This window comes from Natator depressus, chromosome 6 (genome assembly GCF_965152275.1).
Source record: "Natator depressus isolate rNatDep1 chromosome 6, rNatDep2.hap1, whole genome shotgun sequence".
Classification (NCBI taxonomy): domain Eukaryota; kingdom Metazoa; phylum Chordata; order Testudines; family Cheloniidae; genus Natator; species Natator depressus.
In genome coordinates, this window is record NC_134239.1 from 58977505 (window position 1) to 58995737 (window position 18233).

The 18233-nt window shown below is 55.4% G+C and overlaps 1 protein-coding gene across 1 annotated transcript; it reads left to right on the forward strand.

The window, feature by feature from the left end:
- Nucleotides 1-4278: 4278 nt before the first annotated feature.
- MDK (midkine) lies at nt 4279-18037 on the forward strand. Its single transcript, XM_074955363.1, has 5 exons — nt 4279-4462; nt 14269-14348; nt 14545-14706; nt 16123-16284; nt 17514-18037. The coding sequence occupies exons 2-5, from the start codon at nt 14270-14272 to the stop codon at nt 17537-17539; spliced, it is 429 nt and encodes a 142-aa protein (XP_074811464.1). The 5' UTR covers nt 4279-4462; nt 14269; the 3' UTR covers nt 17540-18037.
- The last annotated feature ends 196 nt before the right edge of the window (nt 18038-18233 follow it).

Here is an 18233-nt window from a genome sequence, read left to right on the forward strand (position 1 = left end):
TAAGCCCTCGCCAGGAGCTCAGAAGGTGTTGGGTTTCCCTGCTGGATCAGATCCTCCCTACCTAGGCCCAAGGCCTTTCTTTTCAGAGGACCCCTCCCCACCCATGTGCACTTGGCCAGCAATCCAACAGTGCAGTGTAGCATGGAGAAAATTCTCCCCCTTACCCTGATGATCAGCATGACTGAAGCATGGACAGTGAGCTCCTAATTTGCTGCCTGTTGTCTTGAGCATCTTGTTCTTTCTTTTGGGGTCAGGCTTCTGGGAGTTTGTCCCCCCAGAATCGGACCCTTTGCAGCTGCAGGGTTGTTTATTATAATTTGAAACGTTTCTGTTTGTATTAACTATTCCCAAAGAGCACTTGTAGCATTGATAGCAACCTACCCATGAGAGACCATGTCACTGGGAAGGGATGCACGCTGGGGGTTAGAGCAAGGACTGGGACCCAAGGTTCCTGTGTTCTTTTCCCATTTCTGGAAGGGTGTATGCTCTAGTAGTCAGAGCTGGGGCTTGGAAGGCAGGATTACTGGGTGGTCTTCCCATGTCCAGGAGAGGAATGTGGGCTGGTCACTGGATCAGAGGGCTAGGAGCTAGGACTCTTGAGTTCTGTTTCCAGCTCTGGTATTGACTCATTCATGTGAGCGTGAGCAATTCATCTGTGTTTATTTCTATGTAAAATAGAGAGAACAGTCCTGATCTACCCCCACAGTGTTCTGAGCTGCACTCATGAAGGTGTTGGAGATGGACACAGCATCTTGCTAATTAATGAGGTGGGGTGAGGGCTGGGAAATTTAACTCACACCTCAAATTCGGAACCCTGAGGGTTGCATAGTAATCTGACCCACCTTCACACCCCTACATTCTGTAGATTGTTTGGGGTTTATAAGCTTCCCCTCTGCCCCCAATATACACATTCCCTCCGTCCCCTGGGAGCCTTGTGTCACTAACAGCCCCTTGAAGCTAATGGCAGGAGTGTGTGGCTGGTGTAGTACACGCTAAATTGCCCCAGCCCTTCTGGCTCTGGGGCCAAGGATCAAACATACATGCTGGGATTTCAGGGATGGGTCAGTTCCACTTCAGTTCCCAGACCCCTCAGCATTTGGACCATTCCTCCCCAGCAGGGACTGTCAGTAAGCACAGAGACCAGAGATTTCCAGCTTGTGGGAGGGGGAAGAGAATTCAAAAATCCCATTGCTCTTCTGGGAGGTTTTGGGACTCTGCCTCCAGCTCCCAGGGGAGGGGGGGGATTGTACTGTTCCATACAGAGGGTAGTGGATTTTTGAAACTCCCCCTGGCCAGCAGGACATGGACTGCAGAGGTTCCTATGGAATCCTGTGTGTGGTAGAGGTGGTTGGAGGTGTGTACCAGAAGTACATTTATGTGCATCTGCATGCTCATATGTGTCGGGGTACCCAAGTGAGTGCCAGATGCATGCCTTGCCAGCATATGTATGTCACTGAATATACACACAAACCTGGCCTGCACTAACCAGACCCTGTGCTGAGGGCAGGACAGTGCACATATGGCTGTGTTAATCATTACCCGCATCAGCTACCCTCCAGACCAACTGCAAACGAGACAAGGCTACCCTTCCAGAGGACCCATGCTATGTTCTCCCAGGACAGAGCTACACCCAGGCAGTGCCACCTTCCTTTAGGCATGTGCCATGCTTTTACAGAGCATCTTAAAAATCAAGCCAACAGGCAGTGGATTATTTTTTGCCTTACAGATATCCACACAGCTGCAGGGAAATGTCCTTGGGTTCCTGGCCCCTGGGCCCTCTCCCCACTCTGCTCCCTTTTTGCAAACATAGAGCTTTGTTTCTGAGCCAGAGGAGGACATAATGTCCCCCTGCATCCCCTCCCTGAGGGCTCAGGAGGGACAAGCACAGGACTGTCACCTCCATTGCAATTAGAAAGAGATCCCTACAAATGCACTCTGCTCCCCACTCACCTTCCCAAACAGTCATCAGCATGCTCTGGTCCCCCAGGGACCAAGGGGGAGTATGGGAGAAAGTCAGGGGGAGGAGCAGAAATAGAGGGGAGAGAGAGCGAGGAAAGAAAAACAATACTATTGACCTTCAGTATCGAAGCACTTCGGGCAGATTCAGCTTGAGACGCTAGCAGGGCCCTGGTACCTCCTGTTCTCGTGCTCCATGGTCCAGAAACGATTGAGCAAAACCAGCAGCTCTTGCCTTCAGAACTGGCTATTTCACCGGTACCACAAGCCAGGGTCTGTTACGTCGCAGGTCATGCCCATGGGCATAATGGTGATGCTAATGTTAGAGACTTGCAAGCCCGACCAGCTTGCCACACCCAGGGCAGGCAGCTCCTCACATTCTGTGCAGTTGAACTTTGTTTATCCTTTTCGGGCTCTGTTCAATCTCATTTTAAATATCCCCAGTGATGGTTCTTTCACCTTGGCCCCTTGGGGAAACAATTATCCAGCCTTCAAGATGCTTTTTGTGAGATTCAGCTGGAATGTCCTCTTGCTTAAATTCACTCCGATTGCTCCTTATTACATCCCTGTGGAGAACGCGAAAGAATCACTCTTGTTCCTCTCGGGGGGTTTCCCTCTTCAGCTGTGTACTGCCTTGTTCTCACATCCCCACACAGTCCTGGCTTGGCCAGACACCACACAGAGCTGGGCCTGGGATAACAATGAATGGGGAAGGAGGCAGCTGATTGTCACGGATCACAGTAGGAGCTTCTGTTTGCCCACTAGTATCTGAGTAATGGACAAAGAGATGAGACAATGCAAAAGGCATGTGCTCTCTGCTCTGCTTTGGGGTCTCGCTCACCCACTGTATGCTCTAGACATCATTCCAGAATCACAGAAATGTAGGGACCTTGAGAAGTCATCAAATCCAGCCCCCTGCACTGAGGCAGGGCCAAGTAAACCTAGATCATCACTGACAGGTGTTCGTCCAACCTGTTCTTAAAAACCTCCAATGATAGGGATCCACAACCTCCCTTGGAAGCCTAGTCCAGAGTTTAACTACATGTGAGCTTGTGCTTACTCACGCATGCACCATGCACACATGTGCCATGCTGGACAGGCAGTCAGGAAACTGCCAGCAACGTGTGAGTCAAAAGTGGGACTCTCTTGGAAAGAGATTTCAGATTCTGAAGCGGTTTATGAAATCTGCAGCTTCTCAGCTCTCTCTACAACATCCTTCCAGAGGGGATGGTGGAAAAATGACTTCATTCCCCACCACAACCCCATTCCTTAGGCATGACACCAGTCCTGCAGTCTGCTGGGCAGTAAAGCAGGAGAGCTGGCCTGGCTCCTGCATTCCCCTCCTCACTGGAGATGGAGTGTGGGTGGGGGAAGAAATCATTGTCACCAGTGTGCTTTTATTTCCCTGAATGGCTTTTTTTGCTTTGTGCCCAGTGTGAGAGATCCAAGTGAGGGGGAAAGATGCATCCAAGGCTAAGGGTTGCAGAGTTGCTGGACCAGATTCAGAGGTGGGTCTGATTCTAAGGGGTGGAACAGACCCCTTGTCTCAGGTCCCCTCCGTGGGTAAGTGATGCCCCTTTGATCCACTCTTTGACATGTAATCTCCCCTGCCCTGCCACATCCCCCTTGAATCTGCCTCTGAGTCAATTCAATTCAACCTAAGAGACTTCACTGGCATGACCACTATTGCAAAAGGGTAACAAAGAAACAGACCCCTTCAAGTCTGTCTGGGGTGGATACAAGGCAGTGGGGATAAGGTCAAAAACTGTGTTTGCTCCCAGTGTCTATTGGTCACTGCTGCCCATGCCTGATCTGGAGGCGGGTTACTGAGTGGGTGATGCCCATCTCTACTATCTCCCCAGCTGGGTTACAGTTTTCCTTCTTCACTGTTTGATCAGATGTTTTTCAGGATGCCTGATCCTTTGCGGGGGTCTCCTGGCACTGGAGTAGAAAGGGTCTGGCAGTCCAGGTCTCTTCCTGTCCTTTGGCAGCGGGTTTGGACAGTGCTTTGTCTGCCTACCTTACTTGCTGGGGTGGGAGGGGGGTTGAAGGTGTAAATTACCCCAGCCCCCCTCTCCTCGGGAGCTGGCCCAATGTCTTTACCACCAGGTCTTGTAATGGGGTTCAAGCCAGCAGGCCTGGGGCTGGGAGCAGGCCGAGGACAGACAGACGGGCAGTTTCTTCCTGCCCCAAGGCCGGGCGGCCCGGGCCAGGATTCGCCGCTGGAGCGCGGCTGGGCTCCTGCTTTTGTTGCCGGGCCTGGCTCTCGGCCAGGGGGGCGGAGCCGGCGAAGTTTGGGCTCCAGCTACCTTTTGTTGTCAGCTGGGAGCGACGTCAGGGGCCGCCGCGCTCCGCGAGGTGGTGTCCACATGTGACCAGCTGAAACTAGTTCTGAAGACACAAAGGGAAGGAGCTGGGGAGCGCGGCGGCGGCGGGGCAGCGAGCGATCAACCCCCGGGAGCCGCGCGGAGACCGAGCACCGGAGCAGAGCTCAGCGCCCAGACAAGTGAGTGCGGAGCCGGAGCGCAGGGCGACGCTGCCCCGCTGCCGGCGGCTCCTCTGGATGGGGAACGCGGCTCAGAGCCCTGGGCAGCGTCCCGGCCGGCCCGCGGGGCGATGCTGCCCCGAGTCTCGCCGCAGCCCGGGGCCCGGGACAGGTTGCTGGGGAACATTGATCCGCGCCGGAGGGGAACGCTCCTTCCCGGGCGAGGGGCTGCCTGCGGGGGATCCTCGCAGGGGCTGTCATCTGCCGGGCACGCTGGGGCCACCGCGGTGCATCTAGGAAATGGGGGGCAGGGGGTGGTGTCTGCCCAGCCCTCTCCGCACAGAAAAGAGGGATCTGTGCCCCAGCCCCTCCTGCCAGCCTGAGAGCCGCGCGTGGCCGGCCGCCAGGACACCACCCTGGGGGGCACCTGAGCAGTGCCCGGTGCCGCAGGGAGGCAGAACCCTGTCACTGACTCGCTGTGTGACCTGGGGCAAGTCCCTGCGCCGTGCCTCAGTTTCCCCACCCCTAACAAGGGGCTCGCGGGTCTTCCCTTGGGGAGGCGAAGGTGAAGTGCCTGCCCCTCTGCCCGGCTGGACTCAGGGTTCCCCGGACTACCGTGCCTCAGTGTCCAGCCCTGATCCCGTGGCTAGGACCCACCAAGCACATTCCCGGGGGGGGGGGGGGCTCGCTTGGATCCGGCACCCCGACCCCCTGCGCGGTTCATCCCCAGCTCTGGCTCGTGGCCCCTCTCCAGCCTGCAGCGGAAGGAGGCGAGGCGGCTCTTTCTCCCCGCGCTGGTGGGGCGGGGGTCCCGCTGGGCGCCGAGCAGGCTGCGCTCCCCCTGCTGCGGAAGGAGGAGCAGCGCTAGAGCGGGACTCCGCCACACCGGGGCTTTCCAGGAGCCCCGCTCCGCAGGAAGACCCCCCCCCCGGCCCGAGGCCCGGCTGCGGCCCAGTCTCACCCTCCTGCCCTGCTGTGCCCCCAACTCTCCAGCATCTGGGGGGGCGGAGGGTTCGGGGCCGTGACCCCCCCCCCATCCCGAAGGCTCAGGGGTGGGCCGCTGGGGGCTCTGTTCTGTGTTAAATTCCAACCCCGGGCCTTGGGCTATCAGGCTGGCCCCCAGGGGCTCCCTTGCTGGGCTGAGCTGAGGGCTGTGGGCGTGGGAAGAGTGTGGAGCCCAGGACAGTCCCTGCCGGCTCTGGGCACAGCCCAGTTCTCACAGTCCCTGCAGCGCCTCCTCCTGCTCTGCTGGCTGCGGCTGCCCGCCTGGTGTGTGCCTCCCATCCTCTCCAGCACCTGCACTGGCTCCCCGGCCTTTGCTTGGGCCAGTGACACATCACCTCCTTAAAACCGCCCATGGACGTCTCCAGTCAACCACCCAGACCTTGCCTCTCTCCTCCCTGTGCTCCTCTAGACAGGCCTCCCCCTCTCTGTCCCCTCACGTGCTCCCCACCGGTCGGTCGTGCAAGAGCCTTCTTCTCTATACCACCTGGAGCAGCCTCCCCTCTCCTAACTCCTGCTCTGCTAACACCCTCCTCCCCCCCGGGGTGGGGCCAGTCCCCAGAGATTGCTAGCTGTGACCAGAGGCCTATATAGTGACAGGCTCCCACCAGGTGCCCAGGTGAAAGGTCGGTGGAGAAGAGGAGAGGGCTAAGAAATCAGTCGCATGGGAGGCCCCAGCACAGGTGTCTTGAAAGGCAGGATCAGAAGCAGGGGAGGGAATCTAGCCCCCCAGTGTGGAAGCTGCAGGACGGCCAGGGAGCATGAGGAGGGAGCTACAGGTTAACTACAAGGAGGAGGGGGCAGCTTGGATGGTGAAGCTCAGACAGAAATGGCCCAGGAAGCCCTTGGGCGAGCAGGGAGTGCTGCTCTCCTGCACTCTGCTGAGAAGAGGAAGGGGAGAGAGCAGCAGAATGAGCTGGGGAAGGCGCTGCCCACACGAGCAGTAATGGGGGAGCAGGAACCCAAGGGCACTAGAGGGAAGGGATGACTGGAAACTGGCTGTGCTGGAGGAGGCGGTGCTGTTATGGGTGCCCTCGTGAACTGGGGCCAGATAAAGAGAAGCCCGTGGATTCCTTTGCCAGGTGGTGGTTGGGGGAGAAAGTTCTCACCAGATTGGCAGTGGGAGCAGGAGAAGCAGGACTTTGGGGAGATTCTGGGAGGGCATCTGTAGAGTCTGTGAGGAGTCTCCTGGGGCTGGATGGCTATGGAGCTGGGGCACTGCCCGTGTCTGGATCTGCAGGGGAAGGCGAGGTCCTTGGGAAGGGGAGGTTGGGCTGTGGGGACAGTTCTCTGTGCAGAAGGAGGTGTTAGAGTGACCTGACAACGCAGGGGAGTGAGGAGAGCTGGCAGCTGGGACACTTTCTGCTTCATTCTGCAAAATCCAAGGAAACCCGAGAACGGTGCCGCCCATGTCCAGGGGAAAGGACTGAGCATAACTGGGGAGAAAACAGCCCATGGTGATACAGTCTCACACTACAGAGCAGCTGCCACCCAGTTCAAGTGGGGAGGAAGGAGGGGTCAAGGCAACAAGCCTGAGAGGGTGTGGAGGGAGAGGCCGGGGATGCTCAGAGGAAGAGAATGGCTTGGAGACACCCAGAGGGATATGACTACTGAAGGGGAAGGATGTCTTGGAGGGGAGGGGAGGGGAGGGGAGGAGAGGGAAGGGGACGGGGGGTGGCAGCGTCAGAGCAGGGGGCTGGTCTCAGCATGGTAGAGAAGGTCAGTGGCCTTCCCTGAAAGGGCCATTGGCAAGGAGCAGCGGGGCAGGGCAGATTTAGCAGGAGGTGCATGTGATGGATGGGTAGGCAGCCAGCCTCCCCAGTCTCCCTCCCTGCTGCAGCTTTAACCACAGACAGCCAGGCTTCTGCAAGCCAAGGCTGAAGGGGAGTCTGTGGAATGAATCAGCCCATCCCTGGTGATAGGGGGCAACAGGAAACCCGTCCTGACTCAGAATAGGCGTTTTTCCCTACCACAAAGGGCAGGTTATCATGGTCCCCGGAGAAAGCTGACTAACTCCAGACAGTTGTGCTCTCCCACTGGCCCCAGGGCATTAGGGTACCAGACCCTTGTTACATATAAGGAGTCCATGGGGAAGGTTTAGCATCCCCTGCCTGACTCCCTCCTGAGATCCTGGCGGGGAGGATGTGCTGCTCCCGTCCCTGGGGAGTTAGAGCTGCTCAGCTCTAGGGAGAGCACCAAGGTTCCAAAGGGAGGGGGCGGTGGTTAACCCCCTTCTCCCCCTGCCCTCTGCTTCACAGACTCAGAGGCTCTGCTGTCTGACCCAGCTGCAGTGTGAGCCAAGCAGAGGGGTCCCCATGTTGAAAGCAAGGGGTGCAGATAGGATTAGCAGCAAAGCGATGTCCCTCACTCCCTAGGGTCTCTCAGGACCTTTCCAGGCAGCAGCAACAGGAACCAGAGGTCTAGTGGCTGCAGAGGGAGCAGTCAGGTTTCAGGGGCAGGGAAGTTTGCAGCTGCACCTGCTTCAGGAGTGGTAACCGCAGCTGGCATTGCCTGGCACAGAGTGCAGCTCAGATGGGGTCCCAAGACCCCTCATGATTATGGTTGGCATTTCAGATCCCATTCCAATATCACCCAGAGGGCTGAGCCAAAGTGTGTGAAATCCTTGGCAATGGGAGATGCTGTCAAAATCTGTATAAACTCTCACAGCTCAGCCTGCTTGGGAGAGAGCAGGCATGGGGGATAGGTACCCTGGATTTGAACATCTGAGGAGCTGAACAAATGTAACCAGCCAGCAAGGGGGCAGGAGTCAGTTGCAAAAAGGACCAACAGTTTTGCAAGCACATTTCAAGTCATTTTCATCTGGAACTGGAACCATCAGGGGGATTGAAATTATTCTGAACATTTTTGATATTTTAGTTCCCTCCCTTTCTCCACAGAATACCATAGACTGAATAATGGCCAGAACTGATCTCCAAGGGTTGGGTTGTTTTTTTTTCTTTCCGACTCGGGCACAGGGATGGAAAGTGACTTGCACAGCAACTCAGTAGTAGAGCTTGGCACAGAACCCAGGACTCCTTGCTCCCTAGGCCAGGGCTTTAGCCAAGCCTGTCCATCCCCTGCCCTGTTTTTCTTGTCTGTCCTACACTTGTCTCTCACTGGGACAGCATTCTGAAACTAGTGTTTAGCTGCTGCCCCTGCAAGGGGAGCTCAAACACAGAGTTCTGGTAGGTCACGCTGAAATGAGGACTCTTGTTTTGGTTTTGGAACTGTTTCCTGGGGGTTTTGCTCACCGGCAAAGGACAGGGTAGTGCATCCTGCCTCCAGAAGTTGGAGGACATGCTTACTGTGCACCAGGGAGGGCAGTCACGCCGGTGTGGTGTCCCAGCTGCGGAGGAGAAGGCTCTCACACCATACTGGGGAGAAGCGTGGGACATAGCAGAAAGGAGGCTGGTACTAGAAGAGCAGAAGAAACAAGGAGACAAAGTTCATGATGTAGAATGGACTAAATCCATGGAGAGTTTTAAAAGTAAGGACAGCCAGTTTGCAGTGAGCAGCCAGTAAAGAGGGCTGCAAGTATTGGAAGCCGGAGAGGAGGGAGCTGCATTAGCCCAGGCCAGAGGAGATGGGAATATCACCCTAAGCAGACTGGAGGCTGTGTTACACAAGGTCACGCTGTAGAGGTGGGCAGAGGATAGCCCAGGGCCAAGGCAGAAGCAGAGGTTACAGAGTGGAGGTGAATGGGAGAGTCAGAGTAAAAGGGGAGATAGTTTGAAGGTGCTGCTCTGAGGGCCCAGTAGGAAATTGAATAGGGCACTGTCTCTGGGGCAGCTCTTAGTTACCTTAGTCCCATCCACTCCCAGCAGGAGGTGCTGTAGAGAGCAGGGCAGGAACACAGGCTGTGGGGAGCTCCTTTCTACTCCAGTCCCATCCACTCCCAGCAGGAGGTGCTGTAGAGAGCAGGGCAGCAGAGTTGGCTGTAGCAAGCTCTCAGCCTCTAGCTCCGGAAGGTGTGCTGTTCCGGCTCGTTCTCAATGCTGAGCGCTTGTCCTTGCAGCCTCTTTGAGGAGAGTTTGGTGGGAAGGGGCTTGAGCTGTGTTCTGGCTGGCCCTGGGCTCCCCAGGATAATTCCCAGCTGAGGTGGGGAAAGCGGAAGGCGGCTCTTGTCCCCTCAGCTTTGCCTTCAACCAGCCGGGCTGTGTAATTCTCTGTGACAGTTCAATTCAGAGTGAAGCCGAGAGCTTCACAGCAACGGACACACAAAAGGTGAGTGCACTGGAGCCTGAATAACGAACGGAGCTGCTTTCCCCAGCGTGCTGCCGGGGTGACCGTGTGGGGGAAGGGAGCAAAAGTTGACCCAGTGTTTCTCCCCCCACACTGCACCCAGTGTGTCCCCTCCTGTAACAGGCCTGCAGGGAGGGTCTCACACAGCAGGGGCAGTTGATTCACTGGAGCCAGGGTGGGTGTGCTGCCATCACACTGGGGAGCTGCCTCGTCAGAAGCAACAGTGAGAAGGGGTGTGCCATGTTTCCCTGGTTTCCTGGGGCTTGTAGGTGGGGGAAAGGGGCCGACAAGTGAATAGCCTGGCAATGCACTTGGTACAGGGCAGAAGGTGAAGCCAAGCAGAGCTGCGCCCCCTGCATATGGACCTAGTGGGGAGCATCATATCTGCAAATGCATTGGCTCCAAGCAGCTGTAACCTTAATGCTCAGCTAGTCTAATCTCCTCCCCTCCTAGTACCCAGATTTCACCTGCTCCCTGGGTTGGCAGTTGCAATTCCCTGTATAGGGGTTTTCTCCCTCTTCTGCACAAGCTGCCTGGGGCCTGTCCCCTCCTGTTTAAGCTCCAAGCCTGGGTGAGGTGTACGGGATTTGTAATGGAAAGACTGGGGCCTGGCCTTCCAGAATGGGACAAAGTCTGGTGTGGGAGCTATGGTCCTCTCCCCTTTGATCTCTGCTGTATTTGAGACGCTGTGGACCCACAAATCCAGCTGGCTCAGCACCTCTAAGAATCAGGCATCACTTTGGAAAATGGGGCTGTTAATGACACAATTTCCAGGGCAACCTCTGCTTGACACCCTCTTCCCCCTCACCCCATCTCTTCAATCAGAATGATGCTGCACACTAAAAAAGCATCGTGAGCAGTAGCTTAGTGCAGTCCCTGCTGCCTTGATCTTTCTGCCAGCTGGGAGCCTGGACTTCAGTTGCAACCTGTCTGGCTCCCCATGGTGGTGAAGTTGTACCTGTTTATTTAATGTGCATGTTACCCTCTGGCATTGCCACCCACCAACCCCTTGGTATTGGCCCTCGGTGGGTGTGGGGGAAGTTGGCATTGTCACTGGCTGTACCAGCTCCATGTGTCTATTGCTGTCCTTCACTGAACTGACACCAATGGGGAAAACATCAGAGGAATTCTCGTTGGTCATGGGAAGAGCAGGTGAAAAGCTGTTGCCCATCCCCCCACTGCCAGGATGTGGCACTGCTCTGCCAGGGCCCTTTGTTCACACCCACAATGCTGCGGGATCGATCTCCTGGAGCTATGAGGAGGGGACAGATGCACTGATGTCAGCAGCAGCTCAGACCCCCCCAACGAAGGGACAGCTTTCTGCAGAGAGGGCTCCAGAGCCAGATTTCAAACCCATCAGATGCAGGGGCATCTGGGCTTAGGGTTCAGTTTACAGTGGAAACAGGTGAGCTGGGGAATTCTGAGTCTGGATTCTGGGTCCCACCCTCCAGGTCTCTGATTTGGGGTTGGACCCATTTCTAGCCACCTTATTTACTGGAAACTAACAGGGTGTAGTGAGTGGGGGGAGAGTCGAGTCACTGACCTGCCCACGCAGGGACACTGCGCCTCTGACTGCAACCCTGGCCAGGGGCCCTCTCAGAGAAGTCAGCCGGTGTGGGGCTAAAGTAGAAACTAAGTCAGCTTAACAAATGTACCCACTGCTCAATAGTGCAAACACATGCACGGTCCCAGTGTGCACATACTCAGTGCATACACGCTCCCCCATCATGCATCCACAGGTGCATGACACACACACTCTCCCACTGTGCACAAGTTCCTCCATTGCACATTCAAACACAGAGGCATGTGCACGCACACATGTAACACTGACAGACCTCGGTCGCTGGCGGGCAGGATTGAACCTGGGACCTCTGAAGGTCAGGGCATGAGCCTCTACTGCATGAGCTAAAAGCCAACTAGCTGTTAGCTAAGGCTGTAGAGCAGACTCATTTTCTCTCTCTCTTTAAGTGGTCTCGGTGCCACTAGATGGGACAGAACGCCACACCCAGGAAATGCGTGTGTTACACATGCACAACTCCTACTTCCATTTCTCCCCCTTCCCTGCCCCCTTTCCCCCCCACCCCAAACACAGACTGGCCTTCTGCATCCATGGTCCCTTTGTGGCGATATGGTAATGGGCTGACATTAAGGGAGCCAGCAGGGGGAGCAGCTTCACTTCTAAAGCTCCACATGAGCTCCGCATTGTGTGGATATTTTTTAATCTTCTGTTTTAGTTCTCAAAAACCGATGGTCGTGGTTTTTTTCTGCCCTGGATTCTTTTGGAGCTGGATAAAGGTTCCATGGCAGCTGCCGTCCCTGCAACGTCGGGGATCTTTGGCGTGGGCGAGGTGGCCTGCTGGGCGCTGGATAAAAGAGGCACTGGGAAATGTGGGCATGGAAGGGGGCTGGGGAATCACTGGGGATGGGGAGTAGGGAGCAGGGCCTCATTACTGCCAGCAGGCAAACAGGACAAGCAGCTTTCCAAGGGCCGGAGCGGCACAAATCCCACCCTCGGGCGGACTGGCTTTCCCAGCCTCCTCTTGGCTGCTCCTGGTTTGAAGCTGGGGGTGGGGATTGTGATGTTAATGTGCTGACCCACACCCTGTACCAGGAGGCCTGAGCCCTCTTCTCATCCTGATACTCACCGGAAGGGGTCCCACCAGCAGAGGGGGGACAGAGAAGGTGACTCCAGAGAAGCTGAAAAGCGGGTCCCAATCCTGCACTTTCCCACCACCATACGTCAGTGGGAGCTGGGAGAAAGGATCAGGCCCAAGTGTTGTGCAGAGCTAAGGGCCTTCTCTGAGTTGCACACAGGGCCTGGTTTTTCACATGGCTACAGCAGAGCCCGTAGAGCCCAGGAGAATTGGTCAGGAGTTCAGCCGCTTCCACAGCGAAACTCGACCCTCTGTACACAGAGGCATATAAAGATAGTTACAGCTTTGTGGTCATCCATGATCCTTTCAGGGTGGGCTCTGCATGTGGCTGTGAGTTGCTTCCTCACCAGGCTGGTGTGGACAAGCTTTGGCTGGTGGCTTTGGCTTCTCCCTCCTTTTCACTCTGCGGTCTTCTTCACCTGGAAACCAGCTAGGGTTGCCAGTTTTGGTTGGACGTCTTCCTGGAGGTTTTGTCATGTGACATAATCTTGAATTAACAATTAATCTTCAACTTCTGGAGTCTCCAAGACTGTCCTGGAGGGTTGGCAACTTAAAACCAGAGTCTGCTCACATCTGGCTGGTGACATACCCATCGAGATGTGCCTTCCTAGCTAGTTCAGGGAGGAGGCGACTGCATTTTGATGTGGGCAAGACCTTGGGATTCCCAACGGTTTGTCTGCATTTAGCATATGAAGGCCTTCCCCTCCCCCTGCCTGCCCTCCCCCACCCAGGTGCTTCTCCACTAGGAGCTGACTTTCCTCTTTGTTTGTGCCTGTGGAACCCTGAAAGTCAAATCCCCTCAGGCCCCCTGCTCCTGGTCCAGGTGGGGCTGGGGTGGCAGCATTTAGACTATACTGAGTTCCCAGAGGGAGAGGCATATGGTTGTGAGGTAGGGACATGCATGCTGGACCCACTGCCTCATGCCCGTAGGCCCAGTATTGAGGCCAGCAGCAGGATAAAAGGGGCTGAGCTGCTGGAACACCCCAGTCACTGGGGAGCTCATTATTGGGGGGAGGGGGGGAGCTCCTCCTCCTCACACACCGAGCTAGAGGGCTGGGCTGGACAGGGTGTCTGGGGTCACCTTATCCATCCCTCACTCTGTAGTGGGACGGACGCACCCCTCCTTCCTTCATGCACCTCTGTAACCAGAGGTAGCATCTATTTAAATATGGCTGCAGCCACCCCACTGTGAGCACTGACCATCCAGCTTGGAAGGGGAGGATTGGGGTGGGAACTGGATTGCACCATATACTCTCTGCAGCCGTATGTCTGAATGTCCCACAGCCTGGAGAGCTTGTAAGTTGGGGACACACACAGACTGGGGAGTCTAGCCCTGTCACACTCACCGTTTGTTGGTCTCTGGTGGGAAGCCAGCCTCACTTCCCTCCAGACTACAATGGCTGTCTGTGTCCCAGCCCTGTCACTGGGGCTGGCTTAGGAGCCCCCCGAATCCTGCAGCTAGGTGAGGCTCCCACTTGACACACAGAGCCCTAGAAAGGGCCCTGGCCCCCTCCTGCTAGGCCAGGCCAAGCATTGGGGCTGGTGGAGCTCAGGGTGGTAGCCTCTCCCCCATTTCCTGTCCCTTGGTCCCTCCTCCAGCCCTGGGCTTTGCTAGGGAAGAGAGATCACTGCTCAGAGTTTGGGGCTGCATATGTTTCCAGCTCTGTCCTGCAGAGGGGGCTGCACAGCCCCAAGCCAGAGGGACTGAAATCCCTGGGACCTGGGCCACCATAAGCCCAGAAGAGAGTGACTCAGACACCCTCCCCTGAGCCCATGCAATCCTGCCCATCAGTTCCAGAACCCTCTTTCCCTCCCCACCATCAGCCCCATGTCCCGCTCCTCACATGTGCCATCCCTCACACCTGGGTCTTCCCCCTCAGTGCACAGGCTTGGCTTTCTGTGCTGATATATTTCCCTTCTTCCACGCAGAATGCAGGTCCGTGGGTTCTTCCTCCTCCTGGTGCTGATCCTCATGGCTGCAGCCTCTGAGGCTGGTAAAAACAAGAAAGGTGAGGGGCAAACTCATGGCTGCTTAGGAAGAGAACTCGTCCCTCATCCTCTGCTCCGTGGGGCTGGTTATGGGTGGGGTCAGGGGATGTTCATGTCCCTGGCTGCAAGTGAGGGAGGGCAGAGTCCCTGTCTATGGGACCAGCTGCAGTTCTGTGTCCTTCAGAGTGACTGCCTGCTCCCTCCTCTGCACTGCAGACAAGGTGAAGAAGAACGGCTCCGAGTGTGAGGATTGGCGCTGGGGGCCTTGCACCCCAAACAGCAAAGACTGTGGCGTGGGCTACCGCGAGGGGACCTGCAAGGAGGAGACTAAGAGACTCAAGTGCAAGATCCCCTGCAACTGGAAGAAGGAGTTTGGAGGTGAGTGCGCAGCCCCATCCCAGAGACACTCACCAGGCTCAGAGGGCCACCAGCTTCCCATGGCTGTGGGAAACTAGCAGGACTTTTGTCCAAAAGCTGGAGTCTTTGTGGTTGTTGTCCTGTTAACATATGGGAGCCCCAACATTACCCTTCTCAAGGACCTACAAGCAAGCAGCCAGCCAGGAGCCCAAGTGTGCACCTATGACCTCACCTTCCACTACCTTGCACCCAATGTGCTCATATATCTGTGTGTCATATAGAGCCTGCATGTCCCGGTTTGCAATGGTCTGGTCTGGCCATTCCTACCTGGCAGAGGATTGCATGGTGAACATGTAGTCTCTGCAGACCACACCTTTGTTAAAAGCTGGGATGGCCACAAGCTGCACAGTGAACACTCCTGGGTTCAGCATATCTCCTGTGAGATAGGGTCTCTTTCCCTGCCGAAAGGAAAAGAGCAGTGCATTGTAGGTGCACTGCAATGGAAGAAAGGCTAGACGCAAGTCAGGTTAGCTCTGCCATAGGAGCAGTAGCCATTGCTGAGCTCTCCAATTCCCAGAGAACGTAGGGCACCTGGTCAACACGAATTTACTACAGGGGACGGGGCAGGCTGAAATGAGCAGAGACTAACCCTTGCCGGAGGGTTCCAAATTCAGCTGCTGCTACTGGAGTCCATTTGGGAAGGCCCTTGCAGTAAAGGTTCTGCAGGCCACATTAGGCCCTTGGTGACACCTAGGGATATCAGGCTGTATGGGCCATTGATCTGACCCAGTGCAGCAGGGGCAGGTTAGATAGACCAGTGATCTGATGCAGAATGGGGTTCACCAGACGATCTGACCCAGTAGTACCACACAACTGATCTTTGCTTTACACTTGCCTGGCTTGTGAGTCCTGCTTTCCTTCCCAGAAGTTCAGACCTGGTGATCCCTGAGCTTTTCTTGCCAAGCCCCCTCTGAAACTACATGCTAGCTGGTGCTGAGATCTTCAAAGTTTGAGCTGCCCTCCGGCTGCCTAACTTGTGCCTCACCATTTGGGTATCAGGCCTTTTGGAATGGCCTGTTTGTTTGTTGAGGCAGCCCCGTGAAGAACAGAGTTCAGGTGTCAAGTCCCCATGAGGGAGCATGAGAGCTGGACAGATGCTATCAGGATGTTGCATCCGTGTGACACGGGGCAGTAGTGAACCCACATGCTGCATGTAGCCGGGTGCTGTTCACTCAAGTGGGATGACCCAATGCCTTGCAGGGCCTGAAGAGGCAGTGTGATTGCTAGCTGGAGCCATGTGAATGCAATACCAGGCTGTCCGATCAAGCAGCATGAACATTGTTTGGCCACCAGCCCAACACTGTTCCCGGGGCTCCTAACAGGCTGCCATTTACTCTGGTCCCTGCATAGAACTAATGGCTCCAACCTCTCTTCCAGCTGACTGCAAGTATAAGTTTGAGAGCTGGGGCGGGTGCGATGCTGCCACAGGTCTAAAGGCCCGTTCAGGCACCCTGAAGAAAGCCCTGTACAATGCCGAGTGTCAGGAGACCATTCAAGTGACCAAGCCCTGTTCTCCCAAGACCAAGTCAAAATCCAAAGGTCAGTCCCCACCACTAGAAATCCTTATCCTACCACTGTGTGGGAAGAGCCGCTGTATGTCAGGTGCATGACACATTCAAGAGGAATGCAGCCATCTAAGCTGGTCTGTCTGGATTGTACTTCCAAGGACAGCCGTAACGCTGCCGAGTGGTGCTGGTGATTCATTAGGAAGGGCTCTGAGTCAGTACTGACCCTGTGTGCTGGCAGGGTCTGTGGAGCCCTCTGCAAATGCAAGAGTAATCTGTTGGAGGAAACAAAACGCTGAGGTCCTGGATACATGGTCTCCTTAAGACCCTGGTTCTTTTCACAAGAGCTGGGTTGTTAACTCTACCTTGGTGAAACTGCTATTCCGATCATTACATTCCACAAGGCTCAAAATCCCACTACAGGAGTCTTTAGGTGAAATCCTGTCTCCACTGGCAAAACTCCCATGGACTTCAGCAGAGCCAGGATTTCACCCTGTCTCGCTCCCTTATATAACTGGTGTGTTGCATCGCAGTGCACCCTATAGAGAGTTGCATTTCGATGGGGCTTAAGCAATTTCTGCTTATAAAATCTGAGAGGCATTTTGGGATCCTTCAAGGTGTGAAAGGCCCCCAGTCCATTCTCGCTGCTGGTCATTAAAGAGTCTTAATACAGTTTGCTTGTGCCCACTAGAGTCAAAGCTGTAGCTGGGAACTTCCAGCTGTGCTTGCTGTCTACTTTCAAGTGCAAACCAGTGTATATAGATTACTGAGCTGGTACCCCAATGCCCAGGCAGGCCTCACTCTGTGATTGTGACAGGACATGACCAGTTGTTGGATGTTCTCCCCGGCTATTGCCCTTACAGCCCTACCTAGTCACTACACCCACAAAACACAACTGAGTTTAGTGCAAATAATATGATGCCTCCTGGTATGTCAAAGGACAGAAGGTCCAGGTGATCCACCAGCAGATGGTAGCACCACATGGGATGGCAAGCATTGTACCCACTGAGCAGAGACTTTACAGGCAAGTGCACTGACTAGCAGGGTTCGCCCTCCCTTGGTCCTGGCTGGATTCACTGCAGCTGCCTGGCCTATGTGCCACTGCAGCCAAAACCCAAGCCAGTGGCGTGCAGGCAGCTTTGTAACAGGTGAGCTACAGACATGCTGAAGTGACTTCTCCAGATACAGCAGGGTCGGTAAGGCAGCAGATGGGGGCGTCCCGCAGATGCACTAACTCATGTCTTGTTCCATTGTTCCAAACAGCCAGGAAAGGGAAGGGGAAGGACTAGAAGGGATGGGCTGACCCTCCCGTCTCCTAGACACGGTGCCTGAACCCATCTGGACATACACCACTCGGCGCTGCAGCATGGCCCCCCCGCTCGGCGATGTTTTGCCAAATTCCATTCTTCCTCCTCCCCCAACTTCATCCTTAACTGTGATGCCTTTTTTAATCACTAGTTGTGTAGAGACCAAATCCACTCTCACCTGAAGGAGGTGTTGTTTACCTTCCCCGTACCCACTCTGTGCCACTGTCTGGCGCCTTTTTTGGACCCCAGTGTTCCCTTCTCTGCTTCTGTTTTCAGCTATTCAGTGCGATGAGCGTGGGGCGCTCTGGGCTGGGAGCAGCTGGAGCCCTTCACATTTTTGGACCCTTTGTTGGAGCTAAGTGGCCTTTGGCACATCTCTGGGAAGCTCGTGACCTGTCTGAGTCACAGCGGTGCTTTAAGGAAAAAGAAAAGCTAACCAGTGAACTAGCAAGTGACCCAGTCACAGAGGGCAGGGATGATGAGAGCAGGAAGGAATGAGCCCCAGTACCCTGCTGGGCTCACATGCAATGGAAACATTTGGAGACGTCTCGTTATTTCTGGTTTCCTTGACTTTGCAAGAGGCACAATGTATGCCTCCCAGCAGTGGTCTGCTGTGTGCCTCTAGCCTCCCCCACTTCACCTGCCTTTGCTCACAAGTTGTTCACCCAAGGACTGG

What these genes read in the sequence shown, in the direction of transcription:
- MDK (XM_074955363.1), top strand. Translation starts at nt 14,270, where the DNA reads ATGCAGGTCCGTGGGTTCTTCCTCCTCCTGGTGCTGATCCTCATGGCT. An exon ending in GGCTGGTAAAAACAAGAAAG is followed by an intron (nt 14,349 to 14,544) that starts GTGAGGGGCAAA and finishes TCTGCACTGCAG; the next exon opens with ACAAGGTGAAGAAGAACGGC. An exon ending in GACCAAGTCAAAATCCAAAG is followed by an intron (nt 16,285 to 17,513) that starts GTCAGTCCCCAC and finishes TGTTCCAAACAG; the next exon opens with CCAGGAAAGGGAAGGGGAAG.